At 49.2% G+C, this 16,167-nt stretch overlaps 1 protein-coding gene across 2 annotated transcripts in view; it reads right to left on the bottom strand.

Annotated features, from left to right (window-relative positions):
* ZNF407 (zinc finger protein 407) overlaps positions 1 to 16,167 on the bottom strand; it is a 311,190-nt gene that overhangs the window by 167,539 nt on the left and 127,484 nt on the right. Inside the window, exon 4 of one of the 2 annotated variants that reach the window (XM_024580703.3) lies at positions 9,543 to 9,617. The exons of the other annotated variant lie outside the window; for it this stretch is intronic. Within the exon in view, the coding sequence (XP_024436471.2) occupies positions 9,543 to 9,617 (75 nt within the window). The remainder of the gene's footprint in view (positions 1 to 9,542; positions 9,618 to 16,167) is intronic. 2 annotated transcript variants of the gene reach the window in all.

Below are 16,167 nucleotides of genomic sequence, written 5' to 3'. Positions count from 1 at the left end.
ACAGAACATACGTTCCTTCCTGAAAGGTGATAAAGCACTTAAAAAAAATAGTGACTCTTTTAGAATCTTCGTGATTCTATAAATGCAGTCTAAAATCATTAATAAAGCTATGAATTCTTCCCATAAGGAAAATAACGAACTCCGTGCTCGTATTTCAGAACCTCACTAACTGGAAGTGCTGTCCACCGGAGTCCCCACCACCCAAGCAACCATGCAGCTGCAGCCCCCAGAGCCCAGTGGGGAAGCCGGTCACCGGGCGGCAAAAGCCCCTGGGCCAGCATGGCCCAGCATGTCCTCTGAACCCTCTGGGGGACTTGGCGCCCAAGCCAGCAGAAAAGGAGATGAAGCTGGTGGTGGAGACAGGCGCAAGATCACTCCAAAGCACAACAGTCCTTTCAGACAGGGCACACAACAGCAAGGCCATTTCTGACTGCCGGTCACGTCTTCCATCATTGAGGACACACCCCCGTCCCAGGACAGAGCTCACTCAGACCTCCCTCAGATGCTGCGGACTCGACCAGGACCCCTAACCAGAGAGGCTGGTCTGCAGTTGTCCGGAAGCCAGGGGCAGGGTGCCTCGCCGACACACATCTAGCTGCCCCCACACTTCCTCCATCTGAAAGGGGCGTGCCTTGGCTTCATGTCCCTTCTTCTTGAGGAGCAAGCTCTTCACTCTCGAGACTTATTTCTCTCAACAACGTGGGCAGCAGAGATCCCTCCATGATCCACTTCACTTTATGCAAAGGAAAACGCTTCCCAAAGTTTCCAAAGCAAACTCTCCTCACACTTAAAAGGTGTGGAACAACGACATGAGCTGACAGGTCCCCACTGTTAGTCCAGACAACTTCTTACAGATCCGTGGTTTTCTAACGAGTGACACTGTTGTCCAGGTCAACTGCTTCCTGTCATGCACAGCCCGTGCAGCGGTGTGCAGGGCCGCCTTCTCCTTCACTGCAGGGGTCCCCTGTGTGCCAGCCAGAGACCTACATCTAAGTACCACGCACCAGCCTGTCTCCGTCTCCACGACGGTGGTCATTTAAATGCTGGACCTCCCGGTCTTACGCCACAGACCTCCAGGAACAAAACTGGAGGTCCAGTGGAGACCCCCATCTTCTGCATTTATCCATTCAATCATAAAATGAATGTCTGTGAATTTACATTACAGATTTTACTTTCTCCCAACTTTGTATTTCCAGCTAAGAATGATCAGATTCTTTGATTTTTTTTTCCCTCTCTATTTTCATCAACTCCAACAGCTGGATCTGTTTGGTTAAACTGTTGAGACTTCAACCACTTTGTCAGAGGCACGGGATGCCTCCACTGAGCACAGCGCGGCACACAAAGCTGTGCTGGACTCGAGGGCTGGGCTCTATCACCAGCTGAGTTACGAGCCTGACAGAGTGGCCTCTCAGCACCTCTGATTCAAGCCAGAGCGCCCACAGAACCTCAACAACTTCATGAATGGGAAGTCGCACAAGTCCACAGCTTCCTGCACGAGTCAAACAGCTCCGTGGACAAGGGGTCCCCGTGGCCTGATGAGGCGCTGTGCTTCTGGGAGGCGCCCGCCCCTGCAGCAGTCTTTGAGGCCCTCCTCCAAACTCAGACAGAGCACCGCGGCTCTTACTGGTTTCACACGGTGGTGGTCTGTGCTGGGTTTCTCTTTCCCTTCCGTTTGATCGAGGGAGAAGACTCAAAAATTCACTGCAACTTTGAAATATGTTCGTACGGTGCAATTACTATGAGTACTAATAACATAAATAATATTAGGCTAATTCCTTTGTTAAAATTTTTCATCTTAAAAATCTGAGTATCATATAACAGTATACTTTTTCGAAAAGGCAAAGGCGTAAGTTTTAGGAGCCCTGAAACCCAGCCAAAAATACACGGCATGTCCGCGTTACATAATCACGAACGTGAGGCGAGGAGAAAGACCCGACACCACGATGCTCTGTGAGCGTGAGAGAGGAAATTCTCACTGTGTGGTCAACTTCAAAGAAAAACGGGGTCTAACGTAAACAGAAACTTTGTAAGGTCTCCTGACTCTGCTGTTGCCCGTAACCCTTTGCTCTACCAGACCAGTGTGAAGGGGGCACAGGTACCACCCAGACTTTAGCACCTTACGACTTTAATGTGGTTTTACCTAAAACAAGCACTGGTTAAACTATAAAACGCTGCATACATGTGAACAGGGTCATTTTTTGTATTTGCACAACCATGACCTCGGGGCTCGGCACGCCACCCTGAGAGACGGGAACGGGGTCCTGCTGAGCAGCACAGGGGAGGAGGCGCGAGCCCCACGGGCAAGGGGCCCGCCTGCAGGGCGGGCTCCCCCGAGGAGCAGAGTGTGGGCAGGTGCAGAAAGCTTCGCTCCCTGGCAGTACCTTTTTCATCATGTGGCCACAAATCATCTATTAGACCAGCTAAGGAAAAATCCGTCTGGAAAACACTCCAGCACAGATTTCACTGTCTTAAACCCACGATGGCTCACTGAGTGTGGGGCACCCTCTGCACACTGAGACGGAGGAGGAGAGCCGCGGCCCTCACCCGCCAGGGGTGGCCTGCGGTTGAGGTGGGCGCAGGCCTCTTCCAAAGGGAGACAGCACCGAGTGTGCAGAGCAGCTGGCCGGGCCTCCTGCCGGCAGGAGGTGGGGTCTAGACTGGAAGTCTGGCAAGGCTGCATGTACTGGGACAAACTCGGGGCCTCGGAAGGAAGCACACACTGACCCCGGCCTGGCAGCCTGGTGGCGTGGCTCCCAGCAGGACACCGAGTGGAAGTACTGGAGAGGGTGCTGAGAGAGCTTTGCGTTTCAGCTTGCCCGATTTCTAACCACACACACGTGCGGTCCATGTCCAGGAAATCACTGTCCACACTACAAGAAAGAAATGGACCACACCAAAACTCCATGGAAATGCTTACTTCCCTGGAAAGCAGATGTCTAGTTTAACATCTTATGCTAGAAACGGTTCTAAGTGGAATTAGGTTGGCTCACACGAAATGGCCAATAGTTGACCGTTTTTGACTTAAGTGTGGATTTCATCTGATTCCATCTTTGGAGGCAGTCGTAGCGCAGGAAACATAAACCCGAGTCATGATTCTTCAGAAAGGAGGAAGGGAGCAGCTGATGTGAGACAGTCCTCTGTCTTAAGGCCAACACGAGGCCCCCATGCCCCACAGCACATCACTGTCTGCCCGCTTTCTCCTGTGGGTGCTGAGGACGGGAGGGCACCATATTTTGACCCTTTATTTTAAGCTCCCAATTAATCACACAAGTGACCCTAGAACCAAAGCATGGGAGGAAAACATCTTAGAGAATAACCTATGAAAATCCTTGATTCTTCCTATTAGAGCTCTGTGGATAATGAAATGTAAGCATCTTGTTTCTCTTCTATTAAAACGGATGATCAAATTGCTTTGCTCCAACTTCATAAGAATTATTTCAGAAAGGCTGTAAGTTTCCTGAAAATTCCTCAGGAAAAATTTTAATCTTGGACTTTTATAAGCAAGTACCAAGACATCATGAATATAAAGAACTGCTCACAAAAAGTCAGTGTGCATAATGAAAACTGTATAAAGTTGGTAATTAACCATAATTGAAGGCTGCGGCGAACATACAGGCTTTTGTTCTCTTTAATTCTGGCGCTGACTAAGAATTAAAGACAAGAGCTTAAGGCATATTTTAGTCTGAGTCCAGATGTATAAGCCCCAGCATTCTAAAAGTAATTTAAGTAAAAGAAAAGAACAGAATAGCCAAAAATATTCTAGATGCCTGCCAGAGAAAAACACTTACACTCGGAACATTTAACACACTGGATCCATCATATCTGGGATCACTTGTTCATTGACTTTTTAAAAAGTTAAAAGATCTGATTTGAATTACTAGACTAAATGGTAGCAAAAAACAATCCCTTAAGAAATTGATTTCTCACATCCAACAACAATGTATTTTTACATGCAAGAGCAATGGCAACATACCTACTAGAAAAAGAAGGGCCCACTATCGCCACAAAACTCAATTTTATCTATTTTTACTCAGGAACGAAAGAAGGCCGTAGAGTGAGATGTTGTTTTAATGTAGAGCATCAGCGCTGAGGCATAGGTGTCTGCTCTAAGGACTTGGTGAGCTGGCACAGCAGAGAGGGCTCCAGTGGGCGGGTGTGTCTGTGGGGGCTGCAGGGCGGGCTGCCCAGTTCCTGCATTTACTGCACAGCCAGGTGACGGGAGGCGAGGCAGCAGCACGGGGGAGAAGTCAGGGTGTCAGACCAAGTGTGGGGTGCACACCGCCGGGCCTGACGGCCAGGAGGCAGCCAGGACAAATGGAGCACAGCCCAAGTGCACGGGGAAGAGGCAGGATGCGTGTGGGGGAAGGGGCAGTGGGTGGGGGGAGCAGGATGAGAATGTGCCTGACTAAAGGGAAGGCCTCCCAGCAGTCAGGTCTCCGACAGGACTCGGGGGCCAGTCTCCCCCATGTCTGAAGCCCACGCTGACAGAGATGCGATTCCAGAAGCCTTCCAGGTTGTCCTGGCTCCCGTGGGTGCCGAGGTAAAGCAATCACTGAGGCCTGTGGGGCCCTTTCCAGCCCGACTCTGCCCCAGGTTGCAGGCTCCCGCTCCCGTCCCCACACACCACCTGCCGGAACACCCCACTGGAGACCCTCTCCTAAATGTGCGCCGTCAGGGGTCTCAGTTCCTCGCCTCACGCCACACCCTGCATCCAGGGTCCAGGTCACACCCGGACCCGAGGACCCGAGGTCAGCACACGCAGCCCACATGCCCCTCCGTGCCCCCAAGCCAGAGATCCATGTTTCTCTCCCTCCCTCCCTCCCGCTTTCCCTCTCCTAAATCAATAAGCATACCCAATGGGAAGGATGCTGCTGCTGCTGATGATGATGATCAAGCAGCCACAGGAACAGAACTGGTATGTCTGTCCTCTGTTTTGGCTCAGCAGAGTTACTGCTTGTGTAAACAGTTTTTAAAGCAGACAAAATCCTAAAAACATCCTAAGTTTGACCCTCATGGAAGGAAAAAAAGACTGGCAACCCTCAGAGTAGGGGCAGAAGTGACAGGGAAGACCAACACGCAGGTGCCAGAAGCCGGGGATAGGAAGTGAGGACAAGCCTTGTCAACAAGCCCCCACGAGATGAGAGGAGGGCCAGGCAACCCCAACAGCCCACCTCAGTGTGTCCGTGAGAATGCGCCTCCCATTTCAGGCGTCAAGTAGAAAATGGTACTCCCCTCACAGCCATGCACACAAAGTAACACTGAGGAAACTACTGATCCTTGAGTAAAAAAATACATGCAGTAGTAACAACTTAGCCAAAGGCAAACCATTCCCTTAAAATGGACGGTAAAGTGACAACAACCGGAGTTACTGTCACACCAGGAACACAAGCCCTTCCGAATCCGGAGTTTTTATACTATGTGTTACTCTCTCACTGAAAAGTAGCCTAGGTTTCTAATCAGCCCAAGGTGCGGCTGGCAAAGCTTCGACGACCGCTGTGCGTGCTCGTGAAAGCAAGCTTTGGGACTCTCGTGTTGTAAGAAAACGGGCGAGGCTTGCCTCTACGCTGAAACACAGGAAGCAATGGTGACACTTCCACACAGTGTCACATATAAATACAGAAGTTTTGAAGAAAGAGAGAAAGGAACGGAGACCGGACCTACGCCAACAGCCTCCCACGCCGCCGCGCCCCGTAGTGATGGTGCGCAACCCTCAGGACCTGGAGCAGAGCTGCAGCGTCAGACTAGCTGAGGTTTAGTGCACAGGAGACGGTACAGGGAAGACTGTGAGCTCGGTGAGACTCCAGGTCAAGACGAGGAAAGATGACCGACCACAAACCAAGTGTCTAACACATGGGAGTCAGGGCTCAGACACCTGAGGGAGGCCTGGGGGACACGCATGTCCCCAACGAAAGCACTGACCGGTCCTGAGCCCGGCCCAGGGGCCTGAACTCACCCCACACCCACAAGGACACGAGACACACGGCCTTCAGAGGCTCCTCCAGGAACGGCTTCGCGGCAGAAACACTGAGCCTTGGATCTGCACATGCAGCCACGACTGGGAAAAACCTCCCTGTCCTGGGCCCTGGGGCTGAGGGAGCACATCAGCCTCACGCCTGAGAGGCTGCCAGAGCAGCTGCATCCAGAGGGATCAGATCTGGGGCGCTGAGCGGTCCTTTCGCCTCCTCCTACTCCCCCTGTCACTCAAAGCCAGCTGATCTCTAAGCGCTGAACCGCACCCACACCCCCCAGGGCTCTCCTGGGTGATGCGCCCGGCATTCACCAGACACAGCGCACTTCCTATGGCCATTTCAATTGTGGCGATGGGGGAGAAGCTCGTTTCCCAGATTACTATTAATGAGTTTAAAGTCATAAGGACATCTTGATTACTGTATTACAAGGAGAATTGCTTATTTAAAATAGGGAATACTTTAGAGTGAATTTGCAAATTAAGTGCAGTTTATTATTTTAAAATGTGAATTGAACTTGGCTATATTTAGTTATTTACATTTACATGTACAAGCTTTCAGAAATATGGCAGTGCACTACCTTGAAATAAGTTCATGCAAATTAAGGAACATAAAAGTATGTTCTTATACAAGCCATCACTTCAGTTGTTCATGGAGTTAAAAAATATATTTGAAATTATTTAGTTTTCTGTTGCTAATCACAGTCATCCTCACAAAATTTATTGGTTCATTAAAAGATAGTGTAAGTATAAGAATTGATTTGTAATAAATTATCATTTTTGCATATATCAGTCAAAGCACAAAGCCTAAATACTTGCAAACAAAATGCATTATTAATTTAACTGTCACAGCCTATTTAGCTAACTTCTATTACTATTTGCTATAATACGCAATGCATAAAAGGCGAGAATCAAATTCAAAACATAAAAAATAAACTGATTATACTGTCCTGGAGAAATTAAAATATAGCAAGCTTGCAAAATTATAGCCAAGACATTAATGTTTTAAATAGGTAAGAAAAAAAATGCATAACTTAATTTAGAGAACAGTTATGCCTAAAGTGACGGTTCCACATGCTGATAAAGAGTTTCTTTGTTTCCTAAGACCATGAAAAGGCGTCAGTTCCCTCTGGAAGGGATAGAGGAAGGGCGCTGGAAGGAAGGAGCCTATTGGCATTCACTGGGCTGGGTTTTGCTACCGGAATCCTAGTCTTCTCCCGCTCGGGATGCCGGCGGGGAAATAATGCTGCTGCTGCTGCTGCTGCCGCTGCCGAGGTCCTGGCAGGAGGGGGAAGGTCCTGTAAACTGGCACCATAGACAAGTGTCCTGAAGTTCAGGGCTTTTAGGGGGGAAACAATTCAATCAAATTGTTTATTTTATTTTATTTTCTTAAATAGTTTTAATTGATTAATTAATTTTATGTATTTAATTTTTAAGAAATTTTTATTCAGTTACAATTGTCTGTATTTTCTCCCCATCCCTCCACCCCACCCCAGCCAATCCCACCTCCCTCCTCCACCTCTACCCTCCCCCTTGATTTTGGCCTTGTGGAACAAATACCATATGATCTCACCTTTAACTGGAACATAATCAACAAAAGAAAAAAGCAAACGAAATATAACCAGAGACATTGAAATTAAGAACAATGTAACAATAGCCAGAGGGGAGTGGGGAGGGGATAGTGGGGAGAGGGGTCTACAGGAGCTACTATAAATTGTTTAGACAAACTCGGACTAGTCAGAAGGTAATCACCCAGAAGATGGGGTGTAAATTTCCCATTTGATGGTCATTTCCTGATTTTAGGAGAAAACTGGGCCAATGATGCCAGAAAGGCTTACCATATCTCGAAGGGGAGAGAGACAGGCCACCTTTCTCCTGCCTCTCTCCAGACCCCCTTTATGCCTCAGGGTCTGAAGCGGGAAGCGGGCAAGAGTGCCGCTGGCGTGCTCAGGGAAAGGTAACGGCCCACTCCGAGGCAAAGGGGCACCTACTGCTTCTAAGGGCCCAGAGGGTAAATACATGTATGAGATGATAAATGGCACCTTTGAGTTCAAAATGTGTACCAGTTATATGGTAGGGAAGGAAAAATGTTCTTTTCATTAATTATCTGATCTAGACTGCTTTTGTTCAAATTCATTTATGAATAAAACACTTTAAGGACCTATATGTAAAGATTCTCAATGTGAGACAATATAATTAGTAGAAGAAAGAGCACTGGAACTGGAGTCAGAAAAGTAACAATTTTAACATTTATTATGAGATATTGAAAAAAATGTATATTCCTGAATCACAGTCCTTATAACTATAAAATTAGAATAATAATACTCTGCTATCAAGGTCACAGAATAATTAATTGACACAATGCATGTGAAAGCAATGAGAATCTCATAATTAAAAATGTTTTGTTTCCACTTTCTCAAACACTTACGAAACATAACTTTGAACTCAGGAAACAACAGGTCACAAATTATAATTCAAATAATACAGAATTTTTTGAATTTCAAGAATACTGCATCAGGACATGATCAACACATACATTTTAGTTCAAACTGAATATAATGTGACCAAAAAAAGGACAAGAAACCAGAGATAAAAAGCAGACAGATGTGATATCCCAAGATTTTGGCACATCCAAACTAAAATGCTGAAGAAAACAAGACGCCTCCAACAGAAAAGTCGAGAAGTCGAGTTAAATGCCACGTACACATAGAAAATACTGGTAAGTGCTTTTAAAACTTTTTAAAAAGGCAATTAAACATTAAAATTATGGCAGAAGAGGCCTCAGGCCACAGCGTGGCAGAAGTTGTTGCAGGATTATCGACACTTTAAAACAATATTTAGACAAACAAGTTTCCAGGGGCATCTAGAATTTGAGACCATTGTGGAGGGTTTGAGGAAAAGCTGAGGACCTGTCTTTGAAGGAAGGGAGCGGACCTGCACCTGGTCTGAGCAAGCTGCACGTTTCAAAGACTTAAAACTTCAGAAGTAGCCCTGCTTACCTGGTAGCTGACAGTGCTGTACTTCAGTTCACCTAATATGATTAACTCTACGGGATAAAGCTAATGATGATACCAGCAGCAAGAACAGAGAAAACCTGGCAGTTGGTGACACAATAATTGCAGTATTATTATTCATGACATGGCAACTCCAGCATTATTTTGAGGATGACAAAGATGTATTTCTTAATATTGGCGATGTTTAATTCTACAACAAGAACTCAGAAATGTTACTTTAGAACCTCAAAATTAAAATACAGGAGAAACCAGACAAAGCTTAGTCTTACATATTTAGTTTAGCTCAAGTGAAAGGATTCGCAGAGGTCAGCCCCTCTAATTTAACTCTTCCACTGTGTCAAGGTTGCTTTACAAACTCGCAAACTCAGAGTCCCTCAGACCTTCTCAGATCTTACTACGACAGTAGATTTTGGTGGGAGAAGGGCATAAACCACAGTGCTCAGCAACAGAGTGCCATGAATGGGAACCGTGCGAACTGACGTGAAAAACCCTAGAAGTCGCCTTCGGAAACAAACCCTGAAACGAAACAGGCTGTCAAACTTTCAAAGGTGAATGAGAATTACCTCTCCTTCGGGGTGCCGACTCCGTGTCTGCCTAGTAGATGGGTGTTTAAGTGCTTCTTCATGACAAAAGCGACCCTAAAAACAAACAAAACAGTAATTACAGAACTAAAACTTGACCCTCTGCTAGGATTGCAAGAAGTACTTAAAAATAGGCAGGTATGTACAGATGGCACATAAAAATGCAAGTCACCACGGCACCCCTGCCAGACCGAAAGCTCGCTCGCAGGAGGGATGCACTCGGAGACCAGAGGGAATGGCCATGTGTACTCGGACTGGCCAGTCCTTGCCGCCGAGCGCACTGACGGCACCGGAACAATGACTTCAGCTCTTCAGCCATTGTCTGCGCTGTCAGTCAGGAAGCCACGAGAAAGCAGTATCTCAAAATAATGACATTCACTGCCCCCTGGTTGCTCCCACACTTCAATCACGAGCTGATTTCAGAAAATGTCATTTTATTAAATATTTAAGGGACTGTAAAAGACAAAATGAATATAGCCTTCATGAAGTTTCCTTAAAAACACAGCAATAATCTGAAGCTGAGCTGTTTAGCAATGATATAAACGCTCGTCGCATCCGTGGCACTGGCGAACACAGAGCACCGAAGTGCTGGGAAGGTATCGGGAGATGAAAGAAGAAGTATTACCTGACAAGCTACCTTATTTTGTACACGGATCAGCTCACTAAATTCAGTTTTGGGGCCCGAGATGCGGCAGGGCCTGGCACCTGCAGCCAGTCCCCACAGCGCCCACCGTCCGCTAGTGACCGTGGGACAGCACCGATTTAATTCCGCTGTGTGACTGCTGTAAACAACTCACATCTCCTTCAGGAGCGGCAGACTCAAATGGCTTCCTCATAAGCAAAAAACAAAAAATAAAAATTTACTATTGTGACTTGCAGTATAAAAGGGCTCGCAAACATTTTTGTTAATTATGTATTACAGCTGTCCTTCATAAAGTTAATTACTAATAGCTGAGAGGCAACAGCATCTATTTGCATATGTACATGAAAGGCAGGACATGTGCAAAAATATGATTTTAATTAGCATGCTATGGAATGAAGGGCTACAAATCAAATCGGCATGTTATAAGACTCTTAACGTTAAACACTGAATCCATCTGGACGCGTGTGCACAGCAGGCTGCGCAGGACTGTGAAGCACGGCGGCCGTCTGGGAGGGACGTGCGTCAAAAGCCAAGGCCGGGGCAATTTCTAAAACTGCGACCAGGACCGTCAACATTGGTTACTTTCATACAGTATCACGGAACCTCAGTTTTGTGGTTAAAATAATATATTTGTATTTTTTAAATGATGGGTCATTATTCAAATAACCCATTTCTCTACACTGAAAATAAGTAACATTTATTCTTTTTCCTATAACATTTAATAACTACGGACAATACACGCTTCACAACTGTGAACAACTGATCACACCATCAATCATTAAAATGAAAAACTAATCGTTACGTGTGACAACTCAAACTGTTACGATGTTAAAGGCTTGGCCAAAGTAACAGTGCGCAATGTTCCACCTTTGTCTCTGCTTGATTCGGACAAAACAACTAACATTTTTCATTTCCTTAAAAAAGAATAAAGTAATAACAACAGTCCATGTGAGTCATAACTTTCCTGCTGTCCTCTATTTTCTATAATTAAAAAAACATAAAGCTAATAGCAAAGAGCAAAGGTTAAGAACCCAAAGTTGCAAAGCACAGCTTATTTACATGACCAGTATAATTTAAGAGACCTGAGCTTAGAAACCACAGTGCAGTTTTTAAAAGAATATATATTATTAATTAGAGTGTGTAAGTGTTAGGAACTGAAATGAAAACATGCCATTGCACAGGACAGCAGACAAAGGTACATGGGGAGGGAAGCTTTTACTAATGTAACACACTTGGATCATCCACCGAAAATCTGCAATACCATACTAAATATTTGGAGGAATAATAATTTTTGTTATGGAAAAAATCTATATAATACTAAAACATACTCAAGTTATAGTCAAATGCAAACTATATATTCATCCAAAATCCGATTTCAAATAAGTATAAACTGTTCGAATTTGGTCTAACCAAAGCACGAGTAATGTAAAAGTCTCGGTATCATCTCGGTTAAAAACACGAAGTCAGGCGTGACGGAGCAAAGCCGACTCGGCAGCCTCTGCGGACACAACACCACGGCGCTGTGACAGCTGCACGCCCCCTCACTGCCTGTCTCGGAGCGCTGCTTCAAAACGTTTAACACACTCACTGGTTTGGGGAGGTCTACAATCCAGACACTAGCAGAGAGAAGGCAAGTTCATCTCAAATCTGAATAGCCCTGAGTGGAAACGCCTTGCTCCCTGGAAGGCTCCTTCCTGCCCACGGTGCCCCCTCCGTGTGCCTCCTCCACGTGCCCATGCGCGCTGAAACAAGCCGTGTGCCAGCGTGGGCAGGGTCTGCGGGGCGATGGAAATTCAGACCCATGGCGCCTTCGTGGGGCTGTCTCCCAGGCCTGCGGCTTCTCCACAGGACAGGTGGCTGAGAGTCCGCTACACTCCTGCGCGGCCCCCCCCCCCACCCCGCACCCACGCACGCGTTGAGTCCCTGTCTTCAGCACGGCCTGCACTACCTAGGAGGCAGCGGCAGGGCTCGGTGACAAAACCAGTCAAGCCCCTGCCTCGTACAGCATGGAGCCCAGTGAGGGAAACATACAAGGCCACCACGGGGAACAGAGAGCATCTTACATAGGGACAAGTAGTTGGAGAAGCAACAGAGAAGGAAGATCTCAGAGGTCGGCAGGGGCCCCACACTTCATGTCTGGGTGGCTCAGACATAGGACTTGTGAGGAAGAAGGTAAGAGGCTGGGCACAGCCAGGAGCGGGGAGCCGCAACCCACGGAGGGGTGCCCGAGACCTGGGCCGTGAGCTTGTGGGGCCTGTTCTCATCCTGGGAAATTCAGGGCTGGGCAGGGCAGAGGGCTTGGTGAAGGTAAGGACTTCGTGGGCCCTGAGAGCCTGGCTGGCATCCTAAGGGAGGCGGAGGCAGTGCGGGCCTCAGAGCAGAGGAGGCGTGTTGATCTCAGGCTTTGGCAGACTCCTCTATGACAGGGAGAGGGCCAGGGAGAGGGAAAGGAGGTGAGGGAGAAAAGAGGAGTGTAATCGCTGCCTCTTGCAATAACCCAGGCAAAGATGGCAGTGGCTTGGACCAAGGGCTAGCAAGCGACCCGGGCGAATTCTAGATGTGTACCCGTGATCAGAGCCAACAAGTCAGGGTCCACGTGCAGTGGGCGGGGAGTCAAAGGGACCACCCAAGCTGTGGGCCTGGGCCCACCGGGCTGCTCTGAGGGACAGTGCCGGTCTGGGACACACTCAAGGACGAGGCCCAGCAATGTCTGAGAGCGATGTCTAACGGGAGGCCGATCGGCTGGTCTTGAGTTTAGGGGCAAAGCCCAGGCTAGAAATAGACTCTGAGGCCGTGCATCTGGCAAGTGCCTGGGAAGCTGGAGGAACACCTTGAAATAATAAAAAACAGTGTTTCTTAAATATGATTGATTTCCAAGTATCTATAATTGCCTGAAATAGCATCACTTAAAATTGCTTTAGGTGTCAAAGAGCAGCGCCGTAGTGACATTTACACCTCAACTTCAGACTTCTCCTCCTCCGTACAAAGGCCTCGTGTTTTACGTCCTCACTTCAGAACGGTTTTTCCTACACACTCCCAGTAGAGTGGAACACCTCTTCCTTCAGTCCTTAGGGTTTTCCACTGTGGGATTATTCCCCCCGAGGATTGTGAACGATTAACCGACCTCCTCTGAAGTGAACGAAGCTCAACGCCCGAGTGCAGAGAAAGGGCTGGACACCCAGAGCCCGGCACTCCGGGGTCGGTGTGTGCCACAGGGGCAGAGGCGGGGCTGTGCCGACTGGGTGCCTTCTGAACCCGAGGAGACAGCAGTGCCCACAGCGGGGTGCCGCCCCGAACTCTGACTGTCTCTGAGACAGTCAGATGTCCCTTGGACAGACCTGTGGGATCCGACGCCCAGCCACCTGCAGATTCCTGAGGGTCAGGTCAACAGGGGCCAGGGGTCAGGGAGGATAAATGTATTTGCTTAGAATCTAAAGACAGTAACGCATAAGGCAAAAGAAGATGCCTAAAAACGTGTTAACATGAGACGTGATGAAAGCACTCACGTCTCCTGAGCGGCCGACACAGCACTCCCTCTGGCCCCTCCGCAGCACGGCCACCCGTGTCCCCAGTGGCTTGTTAGAACCAGGGCAAGCTGGACAACCAGGCAGCTGGCAGGTCCCAGCCACTGCTGAAGCATCAGGAAGAAAAACAACCGACCGAGCCACCCACAGGCAGCAAGGCCGGCTGACCAGAGCAGCCCGAGGCCCCAAGGAGCCGTGGGGACGGGTGAGGATGGGCACGGGTGCGTGCGGGGCATCCAGTGCAAGGGCGGCGGCCATCAGGGCTCTGCCTTACGTGACTCGAGTAACTGAGGACAGGGTCTGAGTGGCAGCTTTGTCCATGGACATGTGAGGACAGCAACTTTCCCCAGGTGCCCCATGAGGGTTAAACAAGGCAAACACAGTGGGGCGAGAGGGGCAGGTGGAGGCCCCCCATGGAGCCACGGCTAACACCAGCGCTGCTAGGCCTCAGGCCTGCTGTGATCCAGTAACACTAGCAGAAAGCAGGCTCAGGGTCCCGGCTCCAAAAGCCTCCACCCCCGTGGGCCAGCCAGGTGACACCTTAAGAGATACACAGAACCGCTCCAAGGAAATTCCAGGTGATGTCCGTGAGACAACCTAGAAAAGGATCACGAGGCAAGGACTTCGAACAACACCTATGACAGGGACGGCAGTCAGCTCGGACGTGACGGGGACTCTGAGCCATGGAAATTAGATGCCTGTCTCTACTCCCCAAGGTGAGTGCAGGGGGGACAGCAAAAAAGAGCAAAGGTCCCCCAAATCAAGTCACAGCAACAAGCACAGGATAAGGAACAATCACACACTCATACGGCCACAAACCCAAGGCTCTGTTCTGTCCCCCCTGTACAGTTTTGACTTCGAATGATAAATCTCTAAAACTAATTTTAACTCACTGGGAGAAAGAATGGCCTAAGCAAGTGAAAATTCTAAACTTTGAAACTGAACACATCTTTAAAAGAAACCTTAGTTATTTTGAAAGGGTTCAGACTCATGCTAGACCCGAGAGTCCCCCGAGACAGCACTCCTGCCCAGAAAGCCCTACCGACGAGCTTCCCCTGTCCTCAGGGCCCAGTCCACAGAAGCCCACCTGCTGGGGCCTTGGACCTGCCTTCCCACCACAAGCCCCTTCAAGCCCCTCCTTTCTCGTAGGCCCAGTGTCCCTACAGGTGCAGGGTGCAGGTGCTCCTGTGGCTGGAGGAGGGGGCCTGCGCTGGCCCGGCCACCACCCAGGTGGAGGCCGACAGCACTCACGTGCAGGAGCAGGTTCTGGACAGAAGCCACCGGGCTCCCCTCCCCGTCTGCCAGGAACCCGCTCGGGGAACTCACACCGGTCCCCCACCAGCTGCCATGGCTTCCTCCTGCTTGGCATGGGACAGCAGGAGCTGTCCCACCTAACGGGGCTGTTAGCAGGGTTACAGGACCAATGTCTGCACAGGACACTACGTACATCTCTGCCACTCTGAGCTAGGGACCACCCCAGGCTTGAGGTTCGAGAAATAATCGCTCCCCCGATGTCCCACCTCACCCCACTGGCCAATGCCGCAGAGCTGGGTGCCACGTCAGCAGGAAGAGCAGCTGCATGCCATCTGTGGACCGGGCTGGGGGCCCTGCCTGTACAGGAGGCACAGGGCAAGTCAGTGTGATTCATTTCAAGCCCAGATTAAAGACCCACATTTTAACACCACCTATAAGCACCATGCACCCCAAATAAATGGCATCCAGGCCTAACCAAGGGACAGACAGGAGCGGGGGTAAACAATGATGTAAGTGTCAGGTGCACTTGTAGAGCACCAGGTGGACACAACAAGCAGAAGCTTCTAGAAGGTCCTGGAAAAGGCTACGAACAGAACGCGTAAATTGGTCTGAGGGCTCCGAGTCCAGGCCAGCAGAAGATGATGGGCAGTGAGGAACGAAATAACACAGAGAGGTGGAGAAACACTGCTGGACAGGTGAGTACAAACCGGAGGTAGCAGAAAAGGCAGAGTGCTGACTCCTGAAGGATCTCAGAAAGCCACACCAAAACCCTTAGACTTCATCCGGATTCTCAACGTTTGCCAAACACCCTGCAGACGCCATTCGGCAGGATGGCCACAGGGATGCTACAGGACAAACAGGGACAGGTGTCAAATACGGCCGGACGGGACTGGCTGGAAGAGCAGGCCCGTGAGCCCAGGTGGGGAGCTGGCACGCAGGGTCCCGAGACGGAGTGGCGTGTGCGACACCCCCTGGGCCGCTGGACGCTGTTGTCGGAGCAAGCCTGTTCCATCCCCTCAAAGTGCGTCTTCAGGACACGACTAACAACCTGCTGCGGGTCCCTGAGGAGTGTGGAACCCGGGGCACCACGCGACTGGGCTGGCACTGCACAGCAGAGGCTTTGCAGCCCCCGGGCCTGAGATCAGGCGCTGATGCTGGCCTGCAGCACGCGGGGCCCTGCACAACA

This window comes from Desmodus rotundus, chromosome 10, assembly GCF_022682495.2.
Source record: "Desmodus rotundus isolate HL8 chromosome 10, HLdesRot8A.1, whole genome shotgun sequence".
NCBI lineage: Eukaryota > Metazoa > Chordata > Mammalia > Chiroptera > Phyllostomidae > Desmodus > Desmodus rotundus.
The sequence above is the reverse complement of the archived record's forward strand: the minus strand, read 5'-3'. Positions and strand labels throughout refer to the sequence as shown.